This window comes from Pollachius pollachius, assembly GCF_949987615.1.
Source record: "Pollachius pollachius genome assembly, chromosome: 1".
Classification (NCBI taxonomy): Eukaryota; Metazoa; Chordata; class Actinopteri; order Gadiformes; family Gadidae; genus Pollachius; species Pollachius pollachius.
In genome coordinates this window covers 30,608,543-30,633,126 of record NC_136934.1, presented here as the reverse complement: position 1 = coordinate 30,633,126, position 24,584 = coordinate 30,608,543, and the positions used below count along the sequence as shown (strand labels likewise).

General features: G+C 44.6%; 3 protein-coding genes across 4 annotated transcripts; all 3 read left to right on the top strand.

Moving 5' to 3' along the window:
* Nucleotides 1–351: 351 nt before the first annotated feature.
* On the top strand, nt 352–4,982 carry LOC307090489 (uncharacterized protein). Its single transcript, XM_079757166.1, has 11 exons — nt 352–429; nt 701–800; nt 1,391–1,421; nt 2,260–2,337; nt 2,432–2,571; nt 2,742–2,867; nt 3,126–3,234; nt 3,341–3,738; nt 3,856–3,960; nt 4,146–4,227; nt 4,616–4,982. The coding sequence occupies exons 2-11, from the start codon at nt 702–704 to the stop codon at nt 4,657–4,659; spliced, it is 1,212 nt and encodes a 403-aa protein (XP_079613292.1). The 5' UTR covers nt 352–429; nt 701; the 3' UTR covers nt 4,660–4,982.
* Nucleotides 4,983–5,428: 446 nt separating this feature from the next.
* Nucleotides 5,429–15,293, top strand: tmem67 (transmembrane protein 67; the record flags this gene model as incomplete). Its single annotated transcript, XM_079753055.1, has 28 exons — nt 5,429–5,627; nt 5,774–5,862; nt 5,958–6,048; nt 6,158–6,257; nt 6,449–6,518; nt 6,649–6,720; nt 6,856–6,918; nt 7,021–7,175; nt 7,334–7,442; nt 7,590–7,676; nt 7,846–7,911; nt 8,067–8,220; nt 8,330–8,450; nt 8,586–8,691; nt 9,143–9,199; nt 9,284–9,382; nt 9,501–9,599; nt 10,299–10,385; nt 12,429–12,528; nt 12,618–12,757; nt 13,179–13,319; nt 13,674–13,754; nt 13,868–13,984; nt 14,156–14,272; nt 14,415–14,522; nt 14,623–14,725; nt 14,818–14,960; nt 15,092–15,293. 28 exons carry the CDS (start codon nt 5,429–5,431, stop codon nt 15,170–15,172), a joined length of 2,955 nt encoding a protein of 984 aa, XP_079609181.1. The 3' UTR covers nt 15,173–15,293.
* A 411-nt stretch (nt 15,294–15,704) lies between these two features.
* On the top strand, nt 15,705–23,095 carry pdp1 (pyruvate dehydrogenase phosphatase catalytic subunit 1). Of its 2 annotated transcripts, none has more exons than XM_079730447.1 (9): nt 15,705–15,794; nt 17,375–17,680; nt 17,766–17,933; nt 18,249–18,460; nt 19,014–19,095; nt 19,192–19,286; nt 19,490–19,658; nt 20,455–20,673; nt 21,347–23,095. In XM_079730447.1, the coding sequence occupies exons 2-9, from the start codon at nt 17,432–17,434 to the stop codon at nt 21,725–21,727; spliced, it is 1,575 nt and encodes a 524-aa protein (XP_079586573.1). In that variant the 5' UTR covers nt 15,705–15,794; nt 17,375–17,431; the 3' UTR covers nt 21,728–23,095. The 2 variants fall into 2 exon arrangements, with proteins under 2 accessions (XP_079586573.1, XP_079586574.1); XM_079730448.1 differs by having other exon boundaries at nt 15,724–15,789.
* Nucleotides 23,096–24,584: the final 1,489 nt, after the last annotated feature.

Genomic DNA, 24,584 nt, shown 5'->3' with positions numbered 1-24,584 from the left:
ATGACCACAATCTACATTTGAAATTAAAATATCTAAGATATGCAGCCTTACATTCCACTTTTTTTCTTGTGTTGCAGTTATTTCCCTCAAATTAAATATGTTTATGAGTACCAGAAATTAAAACGAGCCCACTACAAAGTCGTCTTCCATTTAGCCTTGAAAAGGTTTCATTTGAATACCAGCATCACCATATTTACAGCCAAATTAAAGAACAAAAGAAGATCACTATACATTATAAATTAAATTGAATCACAGGCTCTAGCTGAAAAAGATATAGGTTGAGCCAAATATCAAAAGGGAGATAGGCTAAGGTTAAAAACAGGCAAACGCCACAGCTTCTCTTTGGGGTCCCTCATTTATTGGTCTTTTTTTAGCGTTGCTTTTCCACCGAAGGCTAGTATTGTCGTTTTTTAATCTCCGCTAATACAGGTAATATGGCGCTATCTTTACTGTTTGTATGTTAAGTATAAAAGTATAAAACTGTATAATATAATAACAAAAATAGGTGTCTATTTTGTCTTATAATGACATAACATTGGTTTAGCATAGCGTTAGCGAATAGCTGGTTGTCCAAACCAACCCGTCTATTGTCTGCATTACAGGGCTTCAACAGCACCGTCCAACCTGTCTACAAGGGACTGTATGGCTATAACGTATGACATTTATAATGAACACGCTCATTTTTAATCTCTCCTTGTAGAATGGGAGACACCGACATGCAGCCCGCCCCGCAACAACCACCCAGAGCCAAGAGGCCATACGGGGTACAGAAACAGCAAAACAAGTTCAGGAATGTTAAGGTATGCCTTTGGAAATAAAGAATTCTGTGTTGTCTAAATATAGCTCAAAGGAAATCTTAGAGTGGGTTCCGTTCTCAAAGGTTACCCATTGAACGCAATTACGTTACTAGTGGTCTGATCTGGGGACGGTTCGCTCCTTCTGCTCTGCCCTCTCCGTTATGTGTGGACGTCGTCTGCATATTGTTGCAGAAAGTGGAGAACTTTAAACATTGGGAACCAGTTACTTCATGGTTCACAAAGCTTTCAACTTATAGCGAACTACATGTACATTTGATGTAATCGCTATCGCATTGTGTTTCGTCTCCTCTCTGGGTGTATCGCAACGTTTTTTATGTGCGTTACATCTTTATATATGTTCACCCATGTGCTGTTGATGGCACGTTCTCAATTAATGAGAATAGACTGGTTGCCAGATTATCCTGGCTACAGCATGTGACATGCTAATGCCTCACGCAGGCAACATGGAGGATAAAGTTATTTTCCTCCATGAAGTGGAGGACATGGATGTAGAGTTCAATCTCTTTATCAAGCCATGTTCCTTCACTAATTCTTTTTATCTCTCTCCTCCTCGGGTTAATTCTCTCTGACAGAGAAAGCCGTTCCTGCATTCGTCTGACATAGGTAAGTCCAGGCAACAAAGTGCTGCTTTCAGTAAGATGAGTTGGGGCTTGTAATTGTAACCCTAATCTCTCGTGCCTGCTTAATTTGCTCTTTGGTGGGGCAAGTGCCATTGACCACTCCAAGTGGTGGCACTTTTATTGCTCCAAGAGTCCCTTTTAAATGTCTCTACATAAAATCCCAGAACACACTAGGGGTTATGAGATTCTTAAATTTGGCTTTAGCCTGAATGGAAGCCATTCCATTCAAACTCCAGGGTTTTTCGCCATTTTAAGATCTCAATGAGATTTTAGAGTTTTGTTTCTGAACAGCTTTAGAAGTGCTTGTACTGGTGTGTTTGTGTGGTTTTTAGTAACCAACTTTTTCCTGTAACTGCACTGCAGTTCAGTTTATCTCCTAGGTTTTAAAGTGCTGAATATTCAGTAGTTCACCTTTTAATAAAATGACGTCTGTGTTCCGCAGGCCTCATTTGGCTGGTTGCTATGATGTTGCATAGTGTCTAAATAGAAAAGGCACGTCGGTGCCAGGTCAAAATACTGATTTGATAACCCAGACTCCTACAATCTGTCTGCGGAGGGTCCACACTGGAGGTGACTCCTGCGGATTGGTTGAGTGAGGAACTGGGCATCGCTGGAGGGGAGTCTTTACTCCGCCTCTGGCCTACACCAGCAGAGGAAGATAACTGGGACTCTCTCTCTATGCTGCCCAAGTGCTCACTAAGTGTTTGGGTTTCTAAGCGTCCTTCCGTTAATAGACTCTCAATAATGTTATTTAGAAGGACTCCTGGCACTATACTTTAAAGCAATGTGTGTGTGAAAGTTATGTTCTTTTTTTCCCCTAGTGTTCACAAAAGGGACAGTCATTAAGACCCTTCCCTCTCTCACCATGCTCTTGACTGGAGTCACTGAGCCCATCATTGGTAAGTTGGAAAGAAACCTCACTAGCATCCCACCAACTTCCTGCTCCTTGTAATTTTGAAATGCTTTACTCTTTACCTTTTTCCCCCCACGCAGGCCTTCAGTATGTGTGGGAGTACCGTAGTCCCAGTAAATCTGTACCGCCACACTATCAGTGTAAAATCTGCAATGTGACCCGTCTACAGCACGACATGCTGGCCCACGTCAAAGGCTGGAAACACAGTCTCAGATATATGGTTAGTTATATATTTATAGAAGAGTAGTTGGTTGGAATGTTGAATGGCCTCTAGTAATATTAAATAATTCATTAATTCTTGATTAGGTTTAGAGTTTCTACCTGCTGGCACTACACCAATTAGTTCCAAAATACCAAATATACATCTCTGCTCTCTGAGGTGTTCTATAGAAGCGGGCTCATCCCACTAAAGTGACGGGTGACGAGGAAGAGGCCATCAAAGACCCTTTGTTCAGGAAGAAAGTTAAAGAGGCTTCAGCTGAGGTGGCGAGTGCTGAGGGCAGCGGGAAACTCAAGGTGAGCCAGGGCAAATTAACTTCCCCTCTATGATTTCTTTTTGTAATTGGTATTAAAAAAATTCTGGATGTTTCCTAGTATTATAATTGAATTGCTTAATCTATAAATACTATTTGGTTGAGGGGAGTTGGTCTTGCCCTCCATTGTAATTATTTGAGAACATTAAACTTATTTTTCTATACTTTCCTTTTTTTAAATCTTGGTTCTGCGTAATGTTTAGAATATTATTGTTTAAATGTGCTTGTTTCTACAATTTAGGTGATACTTAAGGAGCCCTGTGATGTCCCTGCGTTCCAAGGTCTCCGGAGTGCTATTCCCAAGCCTTTGCCTTCACCAGGATCTATGGGACCACCAGGCCCATATTTAGGTTTGACATTTAATTTTAAACATTTGAGCGTATGTTGCTTCATTCTGTATTCCTTTCCCGATCATTGTATGAAGTTAAATGTAATAAAAACATGGATATCCGTCAGGTGGCAGGTTCTCTGACCCAATGTTCCAAGGAGAATATCCCACTCATGGAGGTCCTTTCCACAATCCTTCCATGGGTGACTATGGAGAGATGGACATGGGGGGCTTCCCTAGCCGACCGGACTACCCTGGCTCCAACATGAACCTTAGACGTTTCCCAGACGAGATGGGCCCTTCTTCCCACAGCGGGGGTGGAAATGGTTTTTCAATGGCTAGTAGAAGAGATAGCAGTGGATTGCTGGGAGACGGCCCTGGTCGAGGTTACAAAGAAGACTTTAGGGGGAACTCGATGGGGAGCGGCCTAATGGAGAGGCCAGCAGACAGACCAGAGGAGAGGCCAGGCCTTATGGGAGCACACCCCGAGAGCGGCAGCCTGCCCTCCACACTGCTCAGTTACCTAGTGAGTGTTGCTAATTGAAGAGCCAAGTTGGTGTTCAACTTGCTACGAGATCCCACTGAATTCACAAATACTTTTTTTTTTCTTCTTTTTCATTTATTGCAATGCGTGTTTTTTTAGGATACCTTTCGGATAGAAAACGAAGACGATGCCCAGATTGTTCTGAAGGTGACACAGAAGTTGACAGATGTGCTGATGGAGTACCGGCTCAGAAGTGTCTCTGGGGTAAGGGGCTGTTCATATCGTATTGACTGCATTTAACTATTTTGTGATACCCGAGGCAAATGTAAATGTGTTTTTAAAAAGCTTGATTCTTCTCTCCCTAGACTGATTGCTTAAGGTCAGCCTGTGTAAAGGACAGGACATCATGTTCTCTGAATGTGACATGTTGCTGTTCTCCTCTCTTCCAGGGTTCTACCATTCTCGGCAGTACATCAACAAGTTCTCAGAGGGTCTCCAATCCTGGAGAACGCTACTCTGGAAATTTCTTAGGCATGAACAGCTTTAATTTATCATAAAATGTCCCCATTCTGTAGCACATGTATTCAGCAGCTTCACGGCAGCAGTAGCTCAGTGGAAAGAAGAAGTCTTGCAACCAAGAGCTTTGATGCTCTGCTCCTGAACTATGTTTTAACAAACACCTCATCACTCACCTCACTCTCCACCTGAAGCTGGCTGTGCCCTTGCACTTTTTAAAACACCATTGGTGTGCATGTGTGGTTGACTGGTAGGGCTTAATTGTAACCCAACTCTAGAAGAAAATAAGCTATAACAATTTTAGTAGTCTGTCTTTGCACTTGTATATTTCTATGAGAAGCGATTGTAAAAACCTTAGGCCTTTGTAATGACTCAGTGTTCATTGTGCTTGTCTACTCTGCAGGTCCATCCCGGTACTCTGGTGGTTCATCAAGGTTTTACAACTGACCCTGCCTTCCACAGAAGATGGTTCATCTTTCCTCTTCACTTCTTAGATTTATCTCAACCATATTTTTTTTGTTTTTTAATAATCCCCTGTGAAGAACTCTTTCATGGGAGAGAAGATTTTTATTTTATTTAAACTTGTATCCCCATGTGGATATATACACTCTGCTGTAGATAATAAATCCACTGGACCAAATGTGGAGTTTTGTGTGCGTTTTTCACCGAAAAGATCTTAAGTACAAAAGTTGTCTACCATTTGTTTTAAACTGTCATTGCTGTATAACTAATTTGTTTTAGTTAGTTTGTTTTTTAATAAAGTTGTTTTAACTAAAGTTATGGAGGCAATTTTCTTGTGTGACTCGAATAAACATGTTAATTAACTGGGCCTTCCATTTGAAATTAATGATTGTGCAGTTGACAAAGCAAGCCCAATTTGAGTGATGATTAAAAATACACTGAACAACCAGTCCTACCTAAAATACAATGCATGGCTCTGGCCAATAGTTATGTACTACCTCAACGTCATGGACTAGGAAGCCAAGACCTTTAATTGGCAAATTGTAGATAGCCTGTCGTATACAAATGTTACGGATAGTAAATCATAACGGACACGATTCATGAGGAACACATTTAAAGTTAAACTGGGGCTAAAGTCGGAGTTGCAGCACGGACGGAGCCCATTGGCCGTGCTGTCGCTGTGGCAACCATCGGTAGCGTCATACCGAAAAGGTTTCTGGGTAAATGACAGGAAGCGGATTTCTGTTTATTTACCATGGCGACGGAGACGCTAAATACTGATATCCGCAGGCTGACTGTAATGATATTTATCTTTATTAAATGTAATTCTCTTTTCTGCCAGCAGTTTATCATCTCCTTTCAGACGGTTTCAGACTGCGCCGTGGGACATTTCTACGATGTTTCCAGTCTCTCTTGTGTTCAATGCGGTGCAGATCAACGTGCCAGTGCAACAGGTTGGTCAGTCTCTGGTGCATATCTTCGGTTAATGCTGATTTATATAAAGTACACATATGTAAATACGTCCGCGCAGTATTTTTCCTTAATCTACAGCGTGTTCTACACATGAGGAGTTAGTGTACCTGTTTCAATCTCTTTGCAGGACTCGCATGCGTCTGCCTACCTGGGCACCGTGTTCTCAACTCCAACGGAGCATCGCCTACATGTCAACGATGTCGTCCTGATTACCCAGTATGTAAAGTGTTTCATATTTTTCCATTGTGTGTATGTATTCATATGTATTTGCGCCATGAATGACGCCGTGCCTCGCCCTGTTTTCTGATCAGGCGGTGACGGAGGATGGGTTCGAGTGTATTCGGTGTCCGGGCGGATTGAGTGAAGAGGGGACGTGTCTGTGCCCTCAAGGGACTGTTCGAGGTAAGTGGCAAACAGCACATGTTATGATAACTACAGCATCATGTGATTATGACAATTATATTTGATTTTAAAAATTAAAAATTAAAATTCTAACCACTGCTCACTCCAGTGGAGAGAGACCTCCAGGGAAACCCGTTGGACGAGGCCAGGTGTGAGGCTTGTAACGGGGATGGTCCTGCGTTTTCTGTACCAAACAACAATGGAGACAGGTACCGGAGCTATATTTGTTCTGGTTATAAAGTATTTTCCCCTGTTTCCTCTTCCTTGTATGTACACTTTGAATAAACATAAATCTAATATTTCACAGAGTAACTACAAAAAAAGTAAATAAGTCGCATTTTACATGCTCCCTTAGTTTCAGACTTTCAGAATTAAAATAATCGATGATCTTGTCTTCCAGCTGTGAGAGATGTCAGGCTTCATTTGTTGACACGTCCCGCTCATGTGTGTGTACCCCTCCTAATGTTCTGGTAAGTTCGGCCTTAAGTATTGACTACTCTACACATCATAGCACAACACAGAGTTTAGTGTCCACCTCTTGCTGAACAATATCTAAAAGGGGACACCCACTCAATTGACTGTTGATATTAATTTCCTCAGGCAGGAGGATTATGTTTGCCACCAAACAATCTCCCCTCCAATGTAAACACCAATGTTAACTTTGCTGAGTTGGTGAGTAAATCTTTTGGGTGATTTTGCTAGAAACATTAAACCTAAACATAAACAGTGAAAACCTAATGGTGTATAGAAGTTCTCTTCAGTTCCGGCTCATGTATGATTGACGTATCGCTCTCCTCCAAATGGCAGGCTCTCCCTGTCCAGTCTGCGTGGTTCCTTAAAAACCTCTACTCCTCATCCTCTGCATGTCTGGTGAGTGTCGTCATTCTCTGTGTGTACCTCCCCTGTCTGTGTGTGTCTCTGTTGATGTGTTCCTGTATAACTCAAAGCGTTGTGTGTGTGGGCTTTATCCAGGTCTTCACCAACCTCACGGCGTGCCAGGCTCTAGGGAACATGTGTGTGATGAACATGCACTCCTTCAGCAGCGTTACCAACGACGCCTGCGGCCTCTTCAACCTCATCTTCAGATCCATGGCCGCTCTGGGCACCACACAGGACATCTCTTACTGGTAACAAGAAATAATGACCTTTTAGTGTTCTAGTATTAGTCAATACTTATAATTATGTATTAACTATATCCGGATCATTTAGCAAACCTTTCATCCAAAGTGACTTGAGATCCAATTGGATAACAATGTCTCGCTGACCTGTGTTCTCTGTGTCTCAGGAGAACTAATTTGCCGTGGCTTTACTATGGGGATCAGCCGGGTCTAGCCGGCCGAGTGCTTCAAACGGATCCATTGCCCATTGAGTTCAGTTTCAAAGGAAGCAAGAAGGTCAGTCAGTGGGCAACTTTAGCACTCTATGCGTGAGTCGCATAGTACAAACATCCCTAATTATTTCACTCAGCAAAACTTTGAAAGATTATTTGTAAAGGTCTTGTTCTTTGTCTGATATTTATCCCATTGTTTGTTGTTCTGCAGAATACGGATATTAAGCTGATTTCGGCGGTGTATGATGTAAGAGGGCAGTTCCTGAGATGGGAGAACGTTAGTGGAGGGTCTCTGCAAGTAAGAACATGAGCTGCTTCTTCTCTGTACAGTTGTTATGGTCTTGTTACTGGTTTGAGGCTGAATGCTATTGTGCAGCTTGCTGTACTGCCTCTCTTTTGGGCCTGATTTGTCTTTTGGGCTTATGTCCTGGATATTTGAGTTCTATTGTATACACTCTTCTGTACAGCTCTGTCCTGATACGGCTGTAAGACAGAGGGCAGCCTACACTTTTGGAACGGCTTACCAGGAGAGTGTGAGTGTCTCTTTATTTTTATATTTGTTGAATTGTTGGAAAAAGTAAGACTATATGATAATATCAACTCATGTGTGTTTTAGAAAACTTTATTTTCTGTCGTAACAGAAAATCGTCTTTGACGTGGCTCGACATATTATTTTGTTCTTTTACAGTGTGACATGTCGGTATCAGAGTTGTTGCGTACGTACCCTGAACCACTATTTTACGACGTGTTTGTTGACCTGAGTCAAGGAGAGGTGCGCAAATTGCTTGCTGTCCCATCTCTGGTCCTCAACCAGCAGTATACCGGCCGCTACGTCAACCAAGGTAACTCAAGTGTGTTTGCATGTGTCAGCATTTTTTGTGGTATTTTCTCTTTTTGTTGTGCGCACCCTCATGCATGGATTTAATTAACGCTGCTCTTGTGTTCACGTAGAAAACGTGAAAAACTGGTACTTGTCCCGCCGTGTGTTTTTGGTCGACACACTGAGTGGAAGAGAGAAGAGTTTGAGTTCCAAGCCCAAAGCCATCCGCGTGGCCGCCGACATCAAGCTACGGTAGCGTGGAAGATATCTTTACACACAGCCCTGAAGTGGGCTGAGTCACTGTTCTGTGTGATGATGCAGGGCCTCATTATTTTTTTACTTTAACACTTCATTAATGTCTCATTCTTTCATTGAATTGTTTACCAGATTTCAGCTGGTTCCTGGAACCCAGAAAGGCCAGGCGTTTCCACCGCTGCTGTCCGTGTCTTACAAAGATGTTTTCCTCACAAATCTGGCCACGCAAACTGTTCGTGTGAGTCAACCCTCGCTCTATCTCTCTCTGCCTCTCTCTCTCACCATCACAACACGTTGACAGCACCAAATTAGAGAGCAGTGCATTTTTATATTGTGGAAGGGGGTGGCAGTAGCTCAAGAGGTAAAGCTTGTTGACCGGTAACCGGAAGGTTGCTAGTTCAATCGAGTTCCATTGAGTGTCGAGATTTCCATAGCGAGACACCCTGACTGTTCCTGATGAGCTGGCTGTCGCCCTGCCTGGTTGACCTCGCATCAGTGTGTGAATGAATGGTTGTAAGTCGCTTGGAGAAAAGCGTTAGCAAAATCCCCTAAATGTGTAAGGGTTTCTTCCTTAATATTAACATAAAGTAAAAACAGGGTGGCCGGAGAATAACCATCATAAACATACCTTTAATAAAGGCCTTCATTTTAACAGCTAATAATCTTAACTCCATGTTTTGTTACGCCAGGTGTCATTTGCTGTGGAGTATGAGATGGATCAGAATGAGGCCCGCAAGAGGACAGATGTGAGTGATCAGGCAAAAGTACATAAATTTCACCATTAATGAAGGCAGCGTATGTATTAACAATGTGTGTACATGTAACTATAGATTGCTCTAGGTGTGATGGGGGGCATGGCTGTCCTGTACTCTCTGTTGAAGACCGTCAGCTGGAAGAGGAGGATCTCCTCTCCCCTGGTCGACATGGAGGTAGCTGCAGCTGCTGCAGATGCTTCCATTAAAAGTGATGATGTTCTCTGGGATTTTAAAAAGTCTTCCCTTGTTCTCATGGCCTTGTTCTCTTGTCCTCTCTGTGTGCGTTCCTCAGACCTTGCTGAAGTTCCTGTTGTTCTACGCCGGAGACCTGGCCAATGTCTTCTTCTGCATCACTGTGGGAACAGGACTTTACTGGCTCATCTTTTCCAAAGTCAGTATGTTGGATGCGTAGATATGTTTTTTATTCACAGGCCTTGTTGGAAATCAGTAAATGTGTATGATGTGATATCAAACACGTTTACTGATTTCCAACAAGGCCTGTGAATAAAGTAGAGCAATAGAGGCTTGGTGTCCCTCAAAATAGCTTTGTTTCTACCTTGCATAATGAGAATCGTAGTGATGTGCACTTTTGTTTGGTTAACTGATTATGCTCTTCACTTTTGTCTATTATATATGTTGGATAATCCTCTATTGATGCTCTACTTTGCTCCCTTTTTCCATCAGACAGACAGACAGATCCCTAATTTGACCATCCTACTTGACAAGCATATACGTATTTGCCCGTAGTCCTTTTTAAAATGTGTTTGTGTTAGGGCACCTCTATATTGAGTTATACTGGAATAATGTGGTACTCCTGCCATCTGTGGTTCTGTGTTTGTCTTTAGCTGCTGTTTATTTTTTTTTCTGGACTGAATGAATTTCATAAAGTCAGTGTTCTTTCTTTGTGGTTTTCTTCTATTTGTATTACTCTTCAGACGCTGGAGGCAAGTCTCTTTGGCTCTTTGACCCTGATAGACCACCTCTTCATATCCCCTATCCTCACTTTCCCAAAGCAATATGATACATTTTAGAACCGGCCATAATCTGACATGTGTGTTTGTGTGTGTGCATGTCTGTGTGTTGTAATCAGGCCCAGCAGTTTGTCTCCGTGCTGTTGCCTCTGCCAGCGCAGGAGGAGCGCATGGTGACATACATCGGCTGTGCCTTCGCTCTAAAGGTGATGTTACCTCTTTATAAGACCTCAGATCAGGGCTCCAGACTAACTTTATGCGTTGGTTGCACTGGTACGCCTAACTTTTTTTTTTAGGTGCACCAAATTTTTCATTGCGTCGCCTTTAACACCATAAGGTCATCTTTTATCGCTCTCCATAACTTTCATATAATGTGAATGATTTTTGAACAAGAATAATGGTGCGTTCCAGGCAACCCGTAACCCGTGTTTTCACAACCTTCTACCCGTGAAAATGCCCTGGAACGGCAGACAAACCCGCAACTCACTACCCGTGAACTCGTACCAGACCGATTCACTCCGAGTTCCAGCTCGTAACTTATGGGCTAAAAAGTGTCCCTGGAAGAGAAGTGAAGAAAGAGAAATGCTTGTCTTTATTTGAAGCACAATTATATATAAAAATAAAGTGTTTCAAGTTTTTCACTGAGCTGAAATGGAGCATTTAAAACAAAAAAATTAGGGAAAATAAAACATTTCCAAATAAAAGGGCTTGTGCAGGTAATTCAGACTCTCTGAATAACTACTCTCAGTAGTAGGGCAGGTTGGAACTGTAGGCTTAGTTTTTTTGAATGAAAAAACATTCTATGTTTTTACCTCGCTTAATTTTCCCCCTCTTTTGTCGCGTTTATTTTCTTTATCCGTTTCAGTTACTCTGGTGCTCTGGCCGTTCGCATTTTTAAAAAAAAGAACACAAGCAGTGAACAGGACCAGAGCCAATCAGAGGCAAAGAACCGACCGAGCTCTTTCTCTTATTGGTTTAGACCACGATATGATCCTACCATCAGTAGGGATGGGGATCATTAATATTTATTTATATCGATACCATTTTCGATACTCCTTATCGATCCGATTCTTTATCGATACCGCTATCAATACTTTTCTATTAATTGGTGGAAATACGAAGCGTTTTTAGTGATGAGGAAAATATTTAGGAAATAAATAATTGCATTTTAAATTAAATATGCAATTCTTAATAAATATTGACATCAGTAGTTTTAGTTATATAAAATAAAATGATTAGAGCACTATACAACTGTATTAGTAAAACAGAAACATGAGTAATACAGTATTACCATGTTTCTCACCAAAATCTAAATTTACCGTTTCTTTATGTTACATTTGAACGCATCATGATAACCTGACAGTCGTTTTTCTGAGCCAACCTCAACACATCATCACGCAGCACATCTGAAACTTTATTTACTTTTTAAAATAACTAGCTTGTATACTGCTGATTACAACACCAATTTCACAATTTGATTAGTATTTTTAACTGACGGGACTAGCGACAATGTCTGTGTGTGCGATTACCGCTTGTAGTTTGAGTGGATGATTTAAGACGGGCCCGTCTGTGGTGCGACAGGAGGAGGAGACGGAGTCTTTTCAACTCAGAGACAGTCGAAGGTACTGCATTTGGTCTTTATTTGATGCACAATGCTAATGTGCTTGGCCATTGAGGTCGTGTTCCCCCCTTTACAATAAATTATTTTCGCCCGTTCAGCCATCCTCGCGAGCAAAGTTAACTGCCAGACTTCACTTGTTTTACTTGTAATACCTGTTTGCTTACAATTCCATTCAAATACATTGGTGGACACGCTGCAGGGATTGGATTGATTTGATTTAAATGCCGTGACGCAACTCGAGGGACACAACATTACGTTACAGGACCTACAAGACAAAAAAAATAATAAATGAACGACGGGACTCTATGATTTTCGGGTTTTGAAAAAAGTGGAACCGGGTCCTTGGTAGAACCGGGTTACGATCCCCATCCCTAACCATGAGTGTGCGTTCGATTACAGGGGAACACAGAGAGATGATGCGATTGCGAAGGATATTTATTTTTTCACCCGGGCAGCGTCAGGTGCACCAGTGCGACCTATAAAAAATATTAGTCGCACCCTTAAATATTTTGGTCGCACTCTGGAGCCCTGCCCCAGATGATCCAATATTAACACACTAATGTTTCCTCTTAGTGGTGCTTGAAAGCCAGGCTGAATTAATCATTATCAACCTAACGTGTGTGTTCAGGCCATCCAGTTCCTCCACAAGCTGATCTTGCAACTATCCGTCGACATCTTCCTCATCGATTGGGAGAGACCACGAAGTAAAGCCGGCCGTACAGTCAATGGTACGAACGCAACAAGGCCCCTATTTCTAATGGATTCTAAACCCAATCTATTTTGCTATCCATATGTTGATTCGTTGTTTTGTCCTCAGCCTCTGGAGAAGCGAAGCGCGACCCATCCCCGGTCAGTATCTGGAGGACCTACTTCGTGGCCAACGAGTGGAACGAGATCCAGACCATCCGTAAGATCAGCCCCACCTTCCAGGTCATCGCAGTGCTCTTCTTCTTGGAGGTAAGTGTAGCGCTGCACTCAAAGACTCACGGTCTTCTTCTCCACTTAAAGATCGCATTTCATGACTTTTTAGGGTTAATAATTGTATTTGGGGGTACTACTAGAATAAGGTTACTTGCCTGTATGTTCAAAATACCCCTTTATTATCACACTGTTCATTTCGGCAATACCAATTTCAGCGTATTTCAAAAACTGTCAAGTGGCTTTAAGCCCCCTTCTCGAATAGCCCACTCTGCTGTGATTGGTCAGCACGTCCACTCTGTTGCGATTGGCTGAACAAACGTAAAACATATATACATACGTTATATAAGAAAAGAGAAAAGTAAAAAAAACATGATATCACCCCTTTTAGAATTCCATCCATACTGTTATCATCCATCTACCTTGACTCAGTCCACTCGTTCACGGTTTCCCCTTCTAGGTGCTGGGTTTCTCCAATCTGGCCCTGAGGGACCCCTGGTCCACGTTAGAGCGCCCCCCTCAGGCGTACAAGCCTCCCTACAGCCTTACGCTGCGCTATGCTCTGGCCTCCACTCTCTGGCTGTGCATTGGACTTCTACAGGTAACATAACCACCTCCTCCGTTCTTCTCTCTATGCTGAGTTACCGTGAGGTCATGTTGATCCCGTCCACCCAGGTGGTATTCTTCACCACCTGAGTTACCGTGAGGTCATGTTGATCCCGTCCACCCAGGTGGTGTTCTTCACCACCTGAGTTACCGTGAGGTCATGTTGATCCCGTCCACCCAGGTGGTGTTCTTCATCACCTGAGTTACCCTAAGGTCATGCTGATCCCGTCCACCTAGGTGGTGTTCTTCACCACCTGAGTTACCGTGAGGTCATGTTGATCCCGTCCACCCAGGTGGTGTTCTTCATCACCTGAGTTACCCTAAGGTCATGCTGATCCCGTCCACCTAGGTGGTGTTCTTCACCGTGTTCCACGAGCGCTTTGTGGAGGATAAAATCCGGCAGTTTGTGGACCTCTGCTCCATCAGCAATGTAGGTCCCTTTGTACAGCAGCATCATGAAGGATTTGAGTTGGTGTAACTAGCTTGGAACTAGCTTTGGAACTAGTAATAAACTTGGCATTTATGACATGTGTGTTGCTGTAGGTCTCCATGCTTGTGTTGTCACACCAGTGTTTTGGCTACTACATCCACGGGCGCTCAGTGCACGGCCACGCAGACACAAACATGGAGGAGATGAACACCAACCTGAAGAGAGAAGCCGTATGTACCAGAGACATTCTTATATCTCTCTCTAGATCTCTGTCTCCCGGTCTCTGCCTCCTTCAACACATCCAGTACTTCCGTGCTGTTCCACATTATGTCTATCTGTCTTCGTATCTCATCCTCTCTCTCCCTCTCTCCCTCTCCCTCCTGCTCTATGGCCCGGTGAAGGAGTCCTTGTGCGGCCAGCGGGGTCTGCTTCCTAACACGGACACGCAGACCTTCCAGGTCTCCATCAGCACCCGTCTACGTCAGCAGTACGACCGCATCCGGGAGCCCCTCGGCAGGGTGTGTGTACGAGACAGACAGACAGACAGACAGACAGAGAGAGTCCCCACTCCTGTGTTTGTGATAGAAAGTATTTTTCCATGATTTAATTTCAAAAGGATGGACAGCGTGATCAGGCATCTCATTGTGTTGCGGTCTCTAGAGGAACGGGCCGTCCCGGTTGGTGGACGCCTCCTCAGCCAATCCGTTTGAGCAGAGCACCCGGGCCTACAACACCATGAACCGCTTCCTGGGCTCCGTCATAGACCATGTAGGTGCACACGCACCCATGCAAACACACACAAAGCGTCTGCACTAACCGTTACTTGCTGTTTACTTAGTTGCTATCGTTGACGGCATGCTGTCCACAGGCTCACCGCGACATGGACTACATAGTAAAGGACAAACTGTTTTTGGAGCGGGTCATAGGAATGGAGCTCCTTGAACCCAATGAAAAAAGCATATTCTACAACGGTAAGGATGTACTGTGCGTGTCTTCCTTTGTGTCGTATGTATGCTCACCTCTGGGTGTTCCTCGACTCCTTAACCTGGCTCTGCCTCTACAGACGAGTCGCACTCCTTCAGCGACGTGATGTTCTACGGGAATGAGGCCACCCTGCTGATCTTTGACACGCTGTTCTTCTGTGTGGTGGACCTCGGCTCTCAGAGCTTCGTGCTCGCAGCTGTTCTCACATACGTGCAGCAAATGGTCGGTACATGTGTGCACGTACATGTGAATGAATGTCAATGTCAACTAAAATTGATTACAGCCAACAACCAAAAAAGAAAAGATGTGTTGACTTGATTAATTATTTCTCGTGTTTTGTCTTATCGGGACAGATTTTTCGTTGGATCAGAGGGGTACTTGGAAGGCGGAACCTGGCCAGCAAGACCTTAGTGGATGAAAGGTTCCTGATCTAGGAGGGGTCCTTCTCGGAGGACCTGCTCACCTGTCAGTAATGCCGACATTGCTCAGTGATGAGTGTCATGTAAATGTTTACACTTTGCAGCTGTAGAGTTTTATACGCTTTTTATATATATATTTGTGTTGCATACAGTGTTTTTACTTTGTTTTCTATGTAATTTTCTAATAAAACTCTGTATTTTACATAAGAGTAATTTTCTGACTAATTGGATATTACAGATTTGCTATTTAGCAATTGTGCCATGATCTTATCATGTAGTCGTTGCATTTACCCTATACAGGATATATATTTATTTTTTTAGCTAAAGCAAATATATCCAGAGACAGATCGAGGTATAGATATATGAATATATAATGTTTATAAAAATGTTTTGGTAAAAAAAAAAAAGCGTTTGTACCATGGACCTATTAAAGAAGGTTTGTGCCTTATCTCTACCATATTTTTGGGGGGGGATCAAATGACGTATGAGCTGTACTAAAACGTCATCACTCCTTTCGACCCTCAGCCAATCAGCACTCACTGGGCGACGCTCGGGTTGTGAATGATGTGCGGCGTTTAAGGTGTTGATAGTTATCCAGCTATGTACTTCAACATTGACTTTGAATCACTGTGGTAAGGTAAGTGTCCTTTTCACTTTCTCATTGACGTCCCTTAATGGGCACATATAAGGATGCGTGCACCTCTTATGGAGCATTGTGAGGTCATCACTTGAGCTTATGCTATGACTTTGTTATAGCTAGCTAGCATTTCTATGGTGCGTATCTGTGTCTGTCTGAGCAGCACAGCCAAAGTCAGGGGTGTCTGCATGTCCTGGACCGATACAATATACACAGAACCTCGTAGCCCGCCTGTCCTAGTTCCCCGTGGTACTGTCCTCTGGTTTATCTCTATGTCGGTTAGCTACCTCGGTCGTTAGGTTGATCAACAAACATGTTGACTGCAGGTCTGGGCCGGCCCTGCAGTTTTCCCTGCGACGTAACCTTTAACACTGAAGTTAAAGCTCTAGTAGGCTCAAGTTCCTGGCTATACATTTTCTGTTACAGAAAGGTGTGTGTGTGTGTTAGACCATAACTCAACTGGTGGGTCACGCCCCAAATGGGTGTCACAGACTTGTTTGTAAGGGTCACGGAGTGTAAATGAGATTAATGTGCTTTGAATGCAGGGATGAAAGTAATAGTTTGTTAATGTTTAAATAATGGCAATGTGTATGAGCGTTTACTAGCCCGTTTTCTGAGAAATAAATTTACTTGGTTTGAATTGTAGAAAAGTGGGTCGCGACTTAATCAACATGGTAAATTGTGTGTCCCAAGCCCAGAATAGTGGAGAACCACTGAAGAGCAGGTGTGTGCATGCCACGGCGCACACACACTCCTGCTCTTAGTCTGACCCATAGCATCACACCCTTTAAAAGTGCAAACGGAGAGATTAATTGTGTAACAGGGAGGGATCGAGACAACCAGTCAGAATCTAGTTCATTGGGACATGGTCTTTAGTCAGAACATTTCACAGGCTCCAAATGTCAGGGCTAGAATCCGCACCCCAGCTATTATTAGCAGGGGTGTTTTACGCTGACCTCTGCTTGAGACAGGATTGTAGTCTGAGTTTACACATCAGGGTCTAGTCTGTTACTGGTCTCTAGTCTAAGACTGACCTCTAGTCGTACACACAAGGGTAACGTTGTTCTACCTTCTCTGGTTTAACGTTAACGTGAGATATTTAAACATTTCATTGAGTAACGTTACAACATTATTTTAAGCATGTGCAGCACTTTCTTTTTAAAGTTGTATATATAACAGTTCTTGTAATGCCATGGATTAATTGGAGCTGGAGTAAACTTTGAACCCAAAGTTGTGTTTGTCTTTAGTGTCAAGGAGTTATCTAGTGTTATCTGGTATTGATCTGACCATATAGCGCATAGCTAGACTGGACTACAGCATAAATTCCATATGTGAGCCTCCTTTTTATCAACCAAAAAAGTTAGTTTGCTTTAATTGCTATTCCTCATACTTGCTTCCCCAACATGCATGGCTCTATTGCACACCTGTTCTGTCTTACCTCATGTACACAAACAGTATTCAGCATCGTTTTTTAAAAAGAGCTTGTAGTTCACTGAATGTATTGAGAATGCATGGATTGCCTCATGGACTCCCAGCTCAGGGCGTTGTGTCTGTGTGTGATGACGGATGTCCTCTCATAGGTGCCCAACCATCGGTGGGGTTCTGTGTGTGTGATCACCTGAGGTGTAGAGCGAGTCATGCCGGGGGCTTGGCAGCTCTTCCGAGGATGGCCCCGCACCAAGATCTTGGCCTCAAGCCTGTTGCCATGCCAACATCAATCCCACTCAGGACCCGTTCCACACCAAGCTCCTCCCAGACACCCTTCCCCCTGCTGGAGGCTCCGCCCCGTGTCTCGGAGCTACCGAGCCACCCTCAACCTCCACAGCTACACCCTCACCCCGCCACAGGTCAACTCCATCCTGAAAGCCAATGAGTACAGCTTTAAGGTTTGTGAGCTGATGCGGATCTTTAACCCACAGAATCAAAAGCCCTCCGTGTTCGATTTAAACACAAAGGGGATTTGGTTTTCAGGTGCCGGAGTTTGATGGGAAGAATGTGTCGTCGGTGATGGGCTTTGATAGCAACCAGCTCCCGGCCAACGCTCCCATAGAGGACCGCCGCAGCGTGGCCACCTGCCTGCAGACACGGGGCATGCTCATGGCGGTCTTCGATGGCCACGCCGGCTGTGCCTGCGCCCAGGTGGAGCTATGGACTGTTTTTTCATTTAGCTTTCATCCAAATTAATGCATGGCATGAATGAGATGTAAGGCGCCTGGCTCAAAGATGGCCTGAAGATGCACTAGATTCAAATGTTTGGTCCATAGATCCAAACTTGGACCCGCCTGATAAAAATGTATTTTGCATTTTCTTTTTGCATAATCACCACATCTTCCTCCCCTTCATGGTACATGAGGCATAATAAAAAATGAACATACATGTGCTGTATGTTCTGTCTATTTTGATGTAAAGACATGATTACTTATCTTTGCCCCCTTCTCCTCTCGCCCCGGTCAGGCATTGAGCGAGCGCTTGTTCTACTACATCGCCGTGTCCCTGCTGCCCCACGAGACCCTGTGTGAGCTGGACGAGGCGGTGGAGGCGGGCAGGGCCCTCAGCCCCATCCTGCAGTGGCACAAGCACCCCAACGACTACTTCAGCCGGGAGGCCCAGAGCCTCTACTTCAACAGCCTCCGGACCTACTGGCAGGAGCTCATAGACCTGAGCAGGTGAGGATGCCGCTTAACTCACAGCATTTCGGTAAGGTGCCACGGTTAACTTTATTGTCAATCAGAGCATGCAACAAGTAATTACACAGAGGCTCGAAATTGCGTTTCCCCATACTCCAAATGTGCAAGTAATATTTTTACCAACACATATAACATAATGGTGCACAAATAAACACAGCATATACAGACAGACAGTGGGCATATATACAGAATATTCACAGTGTGAGTGTTGTTCATTTTGAGGCATGTTATTGAGGTACAATATAGTAGTGTAAAGTGCAGAATAGCAGCATGGAGATACATACATGTATGTAAACATGTATGTTATTGTGCGTCTAAAGAGCATAGTATATGCACAATAACATACATGTTTACATACATACAGTATGTATCTCCATGCTGCTATTCTACACTTCTGTATGGTCTGTATGTACCGTCTGTAATGTATGGAGGTGGAACTGTTATATTGTGGAAGAGTAGGTTGCTGCTCCTTTTGCAGGACGTAACTTTTCTGAATGAAAGAATGCTCATGCAACTGTGTCTCTGTGCCCAGCCCCGGGGAGGTCCCAGAGACAGGAGAGGCGCTGCTGAATGCCTTCAAGAGGCTGGACAACGACCTCTCTCTGGAGGCCCAGGTGGGTATGCTGGCTCGGCTGCTTGTAGCCCGCCTCGCAACTGGTTTCTTCCTCTGGGGTCCAGGTTTAGTGGCTCACCGATGTGCTTCCTTGCAGGTGGGAGACCCCAATGCCTTCTTGCACTACTGGGTGTTGAGGGTTGCCTTTTCCGGAGCCACGGCCTGTGTGGCGCACATCGATGGATCAGACCTGTACGTCTCCTCTTCATCGGTTCAGTCCTACTTCATGGGAACATGGTTTAAATGTTACGACAACTCTGACAACAACGCTAATAATAGTAGAGTAATGATGCGACAAGCAGAATGAGTAAACATGTATTTGTATCTTTGTCTTTGGTAAACATATTAAGAGTAAAGAGCTTCGTTGGTAAACAGAATGTGTTTTTGTGTGTCAGGTTCATAGCCAACTCGGGCGACGGGCGAGCGGTGCTAGGGGTGCAGGAGGAGGACGGCTCCTTCACGGCTCACACGCTGTCCAACGACCACAATGCCCAGAATGACGACGAGGTTGCCCGGATACGAGGGGAGCACCCTCCGTCAGAGAAGAAGACCGTCATACGACAGGTGGGTCCACACTAAGGGCTCGATTCCCGGGGCGGTCACAGACTGGCCCTCAGGGGCCACACTAAGGGCCTGATGTGGTCACAGACTGGCCCTCAGGGGCCGCACTAAGGGCCTGATGCCCGGTGCAGTCACAGACAAGGGCTCAGGGGCCACACTAAGGGCCCGATGCGGTCACATACAGGACCTCAGGGGCCACACTAAGGGTCCGATAGGGTCACATACAGGACCTCAGGGGCCACACTAAGGGCCCGATGTGGTCACAGACAGGTGCTCAGGGGCCACACTAAGGGCCTGATGTGGTCACAGACTGGCCCTCAGGGGCCGCACTAAGAGCCTGATGCCCGGTGCAGTCACAGACAAGGGCTCAGGGGCCACACTAGGGGCCTGATGTGGTCACAGACTGGCCCTCAGGGGCCGCACTAAGGGCCTGATGTAGTCATAGACTGGCCCTCAGGGGCCACACTAAGGGCCTGATGTAGTCACAGACTGGCCCTCAGGGGCCACACTAAGGGCCCGATGCCCGGGGCGGTCACAGACAGGGGCTCAGGGGCCACACTAAGGGCCCGATGCCCGGGGCGGTCACAGACAGGGGCTTAGGGGCCACACTAAGGGACCGATGTGGTCACAGACAGGTGCTCAGGGGCCACAGTAAGGGCCCGATGCCCGGGGCGGTCACAGACAGGGGCTCAGGGGCCACACTAAGGGCCCGATGCCACTGTCTGCATCGCTCTGCATGCTGTGTACCTCCATGCGGGCCGTGGTACCCGGGGTCGCTCATCAGCGGTTGTTCCCCCAGGACCGCCTGCTCGGGCTGCTGATGCCGTTCCGTGCGTTCGGGGACGTGAAGTTCAAGTGGAGCATCGAGCTGCAGAAGAGGGTGCTGGAGTCGGGGCCCGACCAGCTCCACGAGAACGAGCACACCAAGTTCATCCCTCCCAACTACCACACCCCCCCATACCTGACCGCCGAGCCCGAGATCACGCACCACAGGCTGCGGCCGCAGGACCGCTTCCTGGTGAGTACTAACTAATGTACTGACATGCAGGTGGCCCTCGACCACCTCAACTAGTGTGTTTCTTTACTGATGGGCCCCAAGAGTAATATGGATGTTCAGCACACACAGAATGACCTCATCTACAGGGTTTCTGTCACATCAAAGAATCCCACTCTGATATATGATCAGAACCTCAACTACATTACTTTAACAATCGATTATTATAAATAAATACGTCTAATTGCATCAATGAACATCGGTGAAATCCTTGGTTTGTTATTCAAATGTCTAAAATACAATTGGTTAGGTCTTGGATTGGTTGATATGAGTAAGTACTGGCTGGGGAAAGTATGGACATGGCTGAGGTAGAGCGATGGGGAGGAGTGGAGCCTTTTCTTGGTAGGTATGTTACATTTACATTTAGGAGATTTTGCTGACGCTTCTATTCAAAGCGACTTCCAACCATTCATTCACACATTCACACACCGATAGCAGAGTCGACCATGCAGGGCAGCTGCCAGCTCATTAGGAGCAGTCAGGGTTAGGTGTCTTGCTCAGGGACACCCCGACACTCTAACTAGCAACCTTCCGGTGGCCAGTCAATCCGCTCTACCTCCTTAGCTACTGTCGCCCCCTATATATGTCTATCATGTCTATCGTCTCTATGTCTTTGACCCCGTCCACCCTCCCTCAGGTGATCGGCTCGGACGGCCTGTGGGAGACGCTGCACCGGCAGGAGGTTGTGCGCGTGGTGGGGGAGTACCTGACGGGCTCGCAGCAGCAGCAGCCGCTAACGGTGGGCGGCTACAAGGTGACGCTGGGCCAGATGCAGGGGCTGCTGGAGGAGAGGAAGGCCCGCACTTCCTCGGCCTTCGAGGACCAGAACGCGGCCACCCACCTGATGCGCCACGCGGTGGGCAACAACGAGTTCGGCACGGTGGACCACGAGCGGCTGTCCAAGATGCTGTCGCTGCCCGAGGAGCTGGCGCGCATGTACCGCGACGACATCACCATCATCGTGTCCCAGTTCAACCCGCACGTGATAGGAAGTCAGAGGCGGGAGAACCAGTCCTGAGGCAGGAAGAAGGACCTCACACACCTCGATGAACTGTACAGTATGTGTCTGTAAGCACGCACACGGACGGACTCTCCTTCTGGTTTTAAGAGCTGTTTAAGGAATATGTCGATTGGTTAAAGGAGTTGATATGCAGTCTGGATTAACTTTTTAACTGTCAAACTACGGCACACCAGTGCAGTTTAGAGTCTAAATGAGGTGCTCTTCCACACAAAATATACACACAGTAGTTCAGTGTGTGTTTTTTTTTCTGCAAACCAAAAATTTGGTTTCTTTAATTCTGGGACTGGTTGTGAAGAATTTCCATCACCGCCAAAATAAATATCAAAGAGTTGTCTGATAGACAAAATCTTATGCCAAAGATTTAGACGTCTATAATCAAACATCTTTCCCCCCTGCCTGGGGTGAGGCTTTGAGAACACGGTCCTCCCACCATATATTTAGTTTTGTGTTTGAAATGGGACAGCAGCTGGGAATCCCCAGGCTGCTGTATGCCACTGCCACAGAAGGACATATATACAGCTGGGTTATATAGGACTTGTTTTCATGTGCACTTGTTCCTGCATAGTACAGCAGAGTCACTGGCAATCATGGATGGTGCGTTTGGGTAGAACAGGTTAGTCGACCAGGGCAAGATGGCTAACCAATGTATCCGGTTATTTTGTGCATTTGCCGGTATCAATTACAATCTTTCTTTCTTGCAATCTATTTGCTAATTTCTGATAAGAAATATGGAGTACAGTATGAAGCTTGTCAGCATTGTGTATCTGTACAGCGTGCTTGATGCTTCAGGGCATGTCAGTGAAGGGTACATGTGTTTAAACCTATTGCACCTAAACCTGTTTCTTATGTTTTCCTCTCTAATGAGCACTTCCTGTATATCTTATTCTCTCTGATACCTGCCCATACTTAAGCTTGCCTTCTGTAAAGGCTATTTTTACCAGAGCACACAGGGTGTGTACTTTTTGCATATATATTATTTGTATTTGTATAGAGCGAGAGAGCCTTGTTCTTTTACAGTGGCTTGTTCGTTGAAGGCTTTTTGCTGGAAGGTCGCTAAAGGCTCTGCCATGATTTTAATAATTATGAGGTAACCACAAGGTTGGGGGTCATCTTGAAGTCTTCCAGGGCCTTGAGAGTGGAGGTCGGTTAAGTCCCTGACCGCACTAGCGCTCTCTACTGGCCGGACTCTGGCTGCCTGTCTGCTGCATTCTGGGAAAAAATACCTGAACAGAGCAAGGGAAAGCTATTTATTAAGCTTAAGCGATATGTTACACTTTATCAAGGATTATATGTATGTATTGATCTGTAACTTATGTGTAATGCCATTTGTATTTGGATTGTTTTAATAAAACACTAAATACTCAACGTGTGTCTGTTCGACCAGCAAGCAGCTGAAGGTCAGTCAAACCCCATTTTAGTTTCAAAGGTGACTGACCGCAATACATTCTGTGTCAAGTGTGGCTGTAGAGTCTATACACTATACTAACGGTAGTCATCTCACTATGCATATATTCCCCATAAGCAACATTAAATATTAACAGAAAGGTGGTCTGTATTCTCTACCAGTAGTTGTTACTAATTTATAGAAAAGATAGTTGCAGCCATTGATTGTGAATGAAGCCCTTGTATAGTACTCTATAAACACAAATATGTGACCACATACAACATTTTTCTCTCTTGAACTACTTTGCTTGATGTAAGAGGATTTAGTTACAATCAATTCTAAATTTGTATGTTTCTGTATGTTTATTTTGTGAAATCTTGATCTAAGGTTGTCTAAAGTAACAGTTTTAATACTGTAGCAATAAGCCACTGGAGGCAGTGATTTGAAGTGATTTTAGATTTTTTTAGTTAAGGAATGTAAGGACGTAAGGTTACCACTAGAGGCCGCTATAGCACATATCAAAGCAGCGCTCCATTGAATAGTTTCACAGTGAAGCATCAAATCAGACATGTTTTGTTCGATACTATGAATACGAATTTAACAATACAGCTTTAGTTAAACAAACGAAAGTGTTTCAAAGGTAAATTGCTGATCTAGTGGCAAAGGTCAGAGAATGACAAATAAATACCAATAAATAATTGGGAAAAACCTTTCCTAATATAGTAGTTATAAACCTCTTAAACCTTCCCCTTGGTTTGCAATTGTAAGATTCCAAGTTGACATTGAAAAAAAAATGTATGATTAATAAATTCAGTATACTTTCAGGTGTTGGCATTTTTTTGTCATGTATTCGATCAAAAACCTAATAATACGGTGTTCAAAATATACAAATATCTGCAGTGCCTTGTAGTTATGTTGTAAGGTTTGTACTTACAACCACTTTAGTGTTCCAAGGTCTTAAACATGTCTCGGCCTGTATCCAGTCCTGGAGCTTTATATGGCACTCTTAACCCTTGCTCTACCTTCACCATAAATCATTGCTCTCCATCACTCTCTCATACAAACATGCTTTATCTCTCTATCACGCTCTCACATATACTCTCACTCTCTTATTCATCATCACTGTCTTTCTATCTCTCTCTCTCCCTTTCTTTCCCTCTCTCTCTCCCTCCCTCTCTCTCGCTCCTCTCCCTTTCTCTTTCTCTCTCTCTATCTCTCTCACCCTCACACATGCTCACCCTGTCCGATTCTCTTTGTGAATAGTGATTGTTGAGGTAGGTGACTCAGAGCTCTGACAGCATTAGCAGTAAATCAATCAAAGTGTTTGTGATGGTTTGGAACATACTTGTAGAACAAGCAAACAAGCCGTCTTCATTATCGTGGATTATCACCGTAATGCAGTGATTCATGATATATGTGTATGTATAACATCATTTAGGGTATATAACTGTGTGTGTGTGTGTGTGTGTG

Coding starts and splice junctions, on each gene's coding strand:
- LOC307090489 (XM_079757166.1), top strand. CDS start 702: ATGGGAGACACCGACATGCAGCCCGCCCCGCAACAACCACCCAGAGCC. Junction 2,868..3,125: donor AGGGCAGCGGGAAACTCAAG/GTGAGCCAGGGC, acceptor TCTACAATTTAG/GTGATACTTAAGGAGCCCTG. Junction 3,739..3,855: donor CCACACTGCTCAGTTACCTA/GTGAGTGTTGCT, acceptor GTGTTTTTTTAG/GATACCTTTCGGATAGAAAA.
- pdp1 (XM_079730447.1), top strand. CDS start 17,432: ATGCCGGGGGCTTGGCAGCTCTTCCGAGGATGGCCCCGCACCAAGATC. Junction 17,681..17,765: donor CCAATGAGTACAGCTTTAAG/GTTTGTGAGCTG, acceptor TTTGGTTTTCAG/GTGCCGGAGTTTGATGGGAA. Junction 18,461..19,013: donor GAGCTCATAGACCTGAGCAG/GTGAGGATGCCG, acceptor CTCTGTGCCCAG/CCCCGGGGAGGTCCCAGAGA.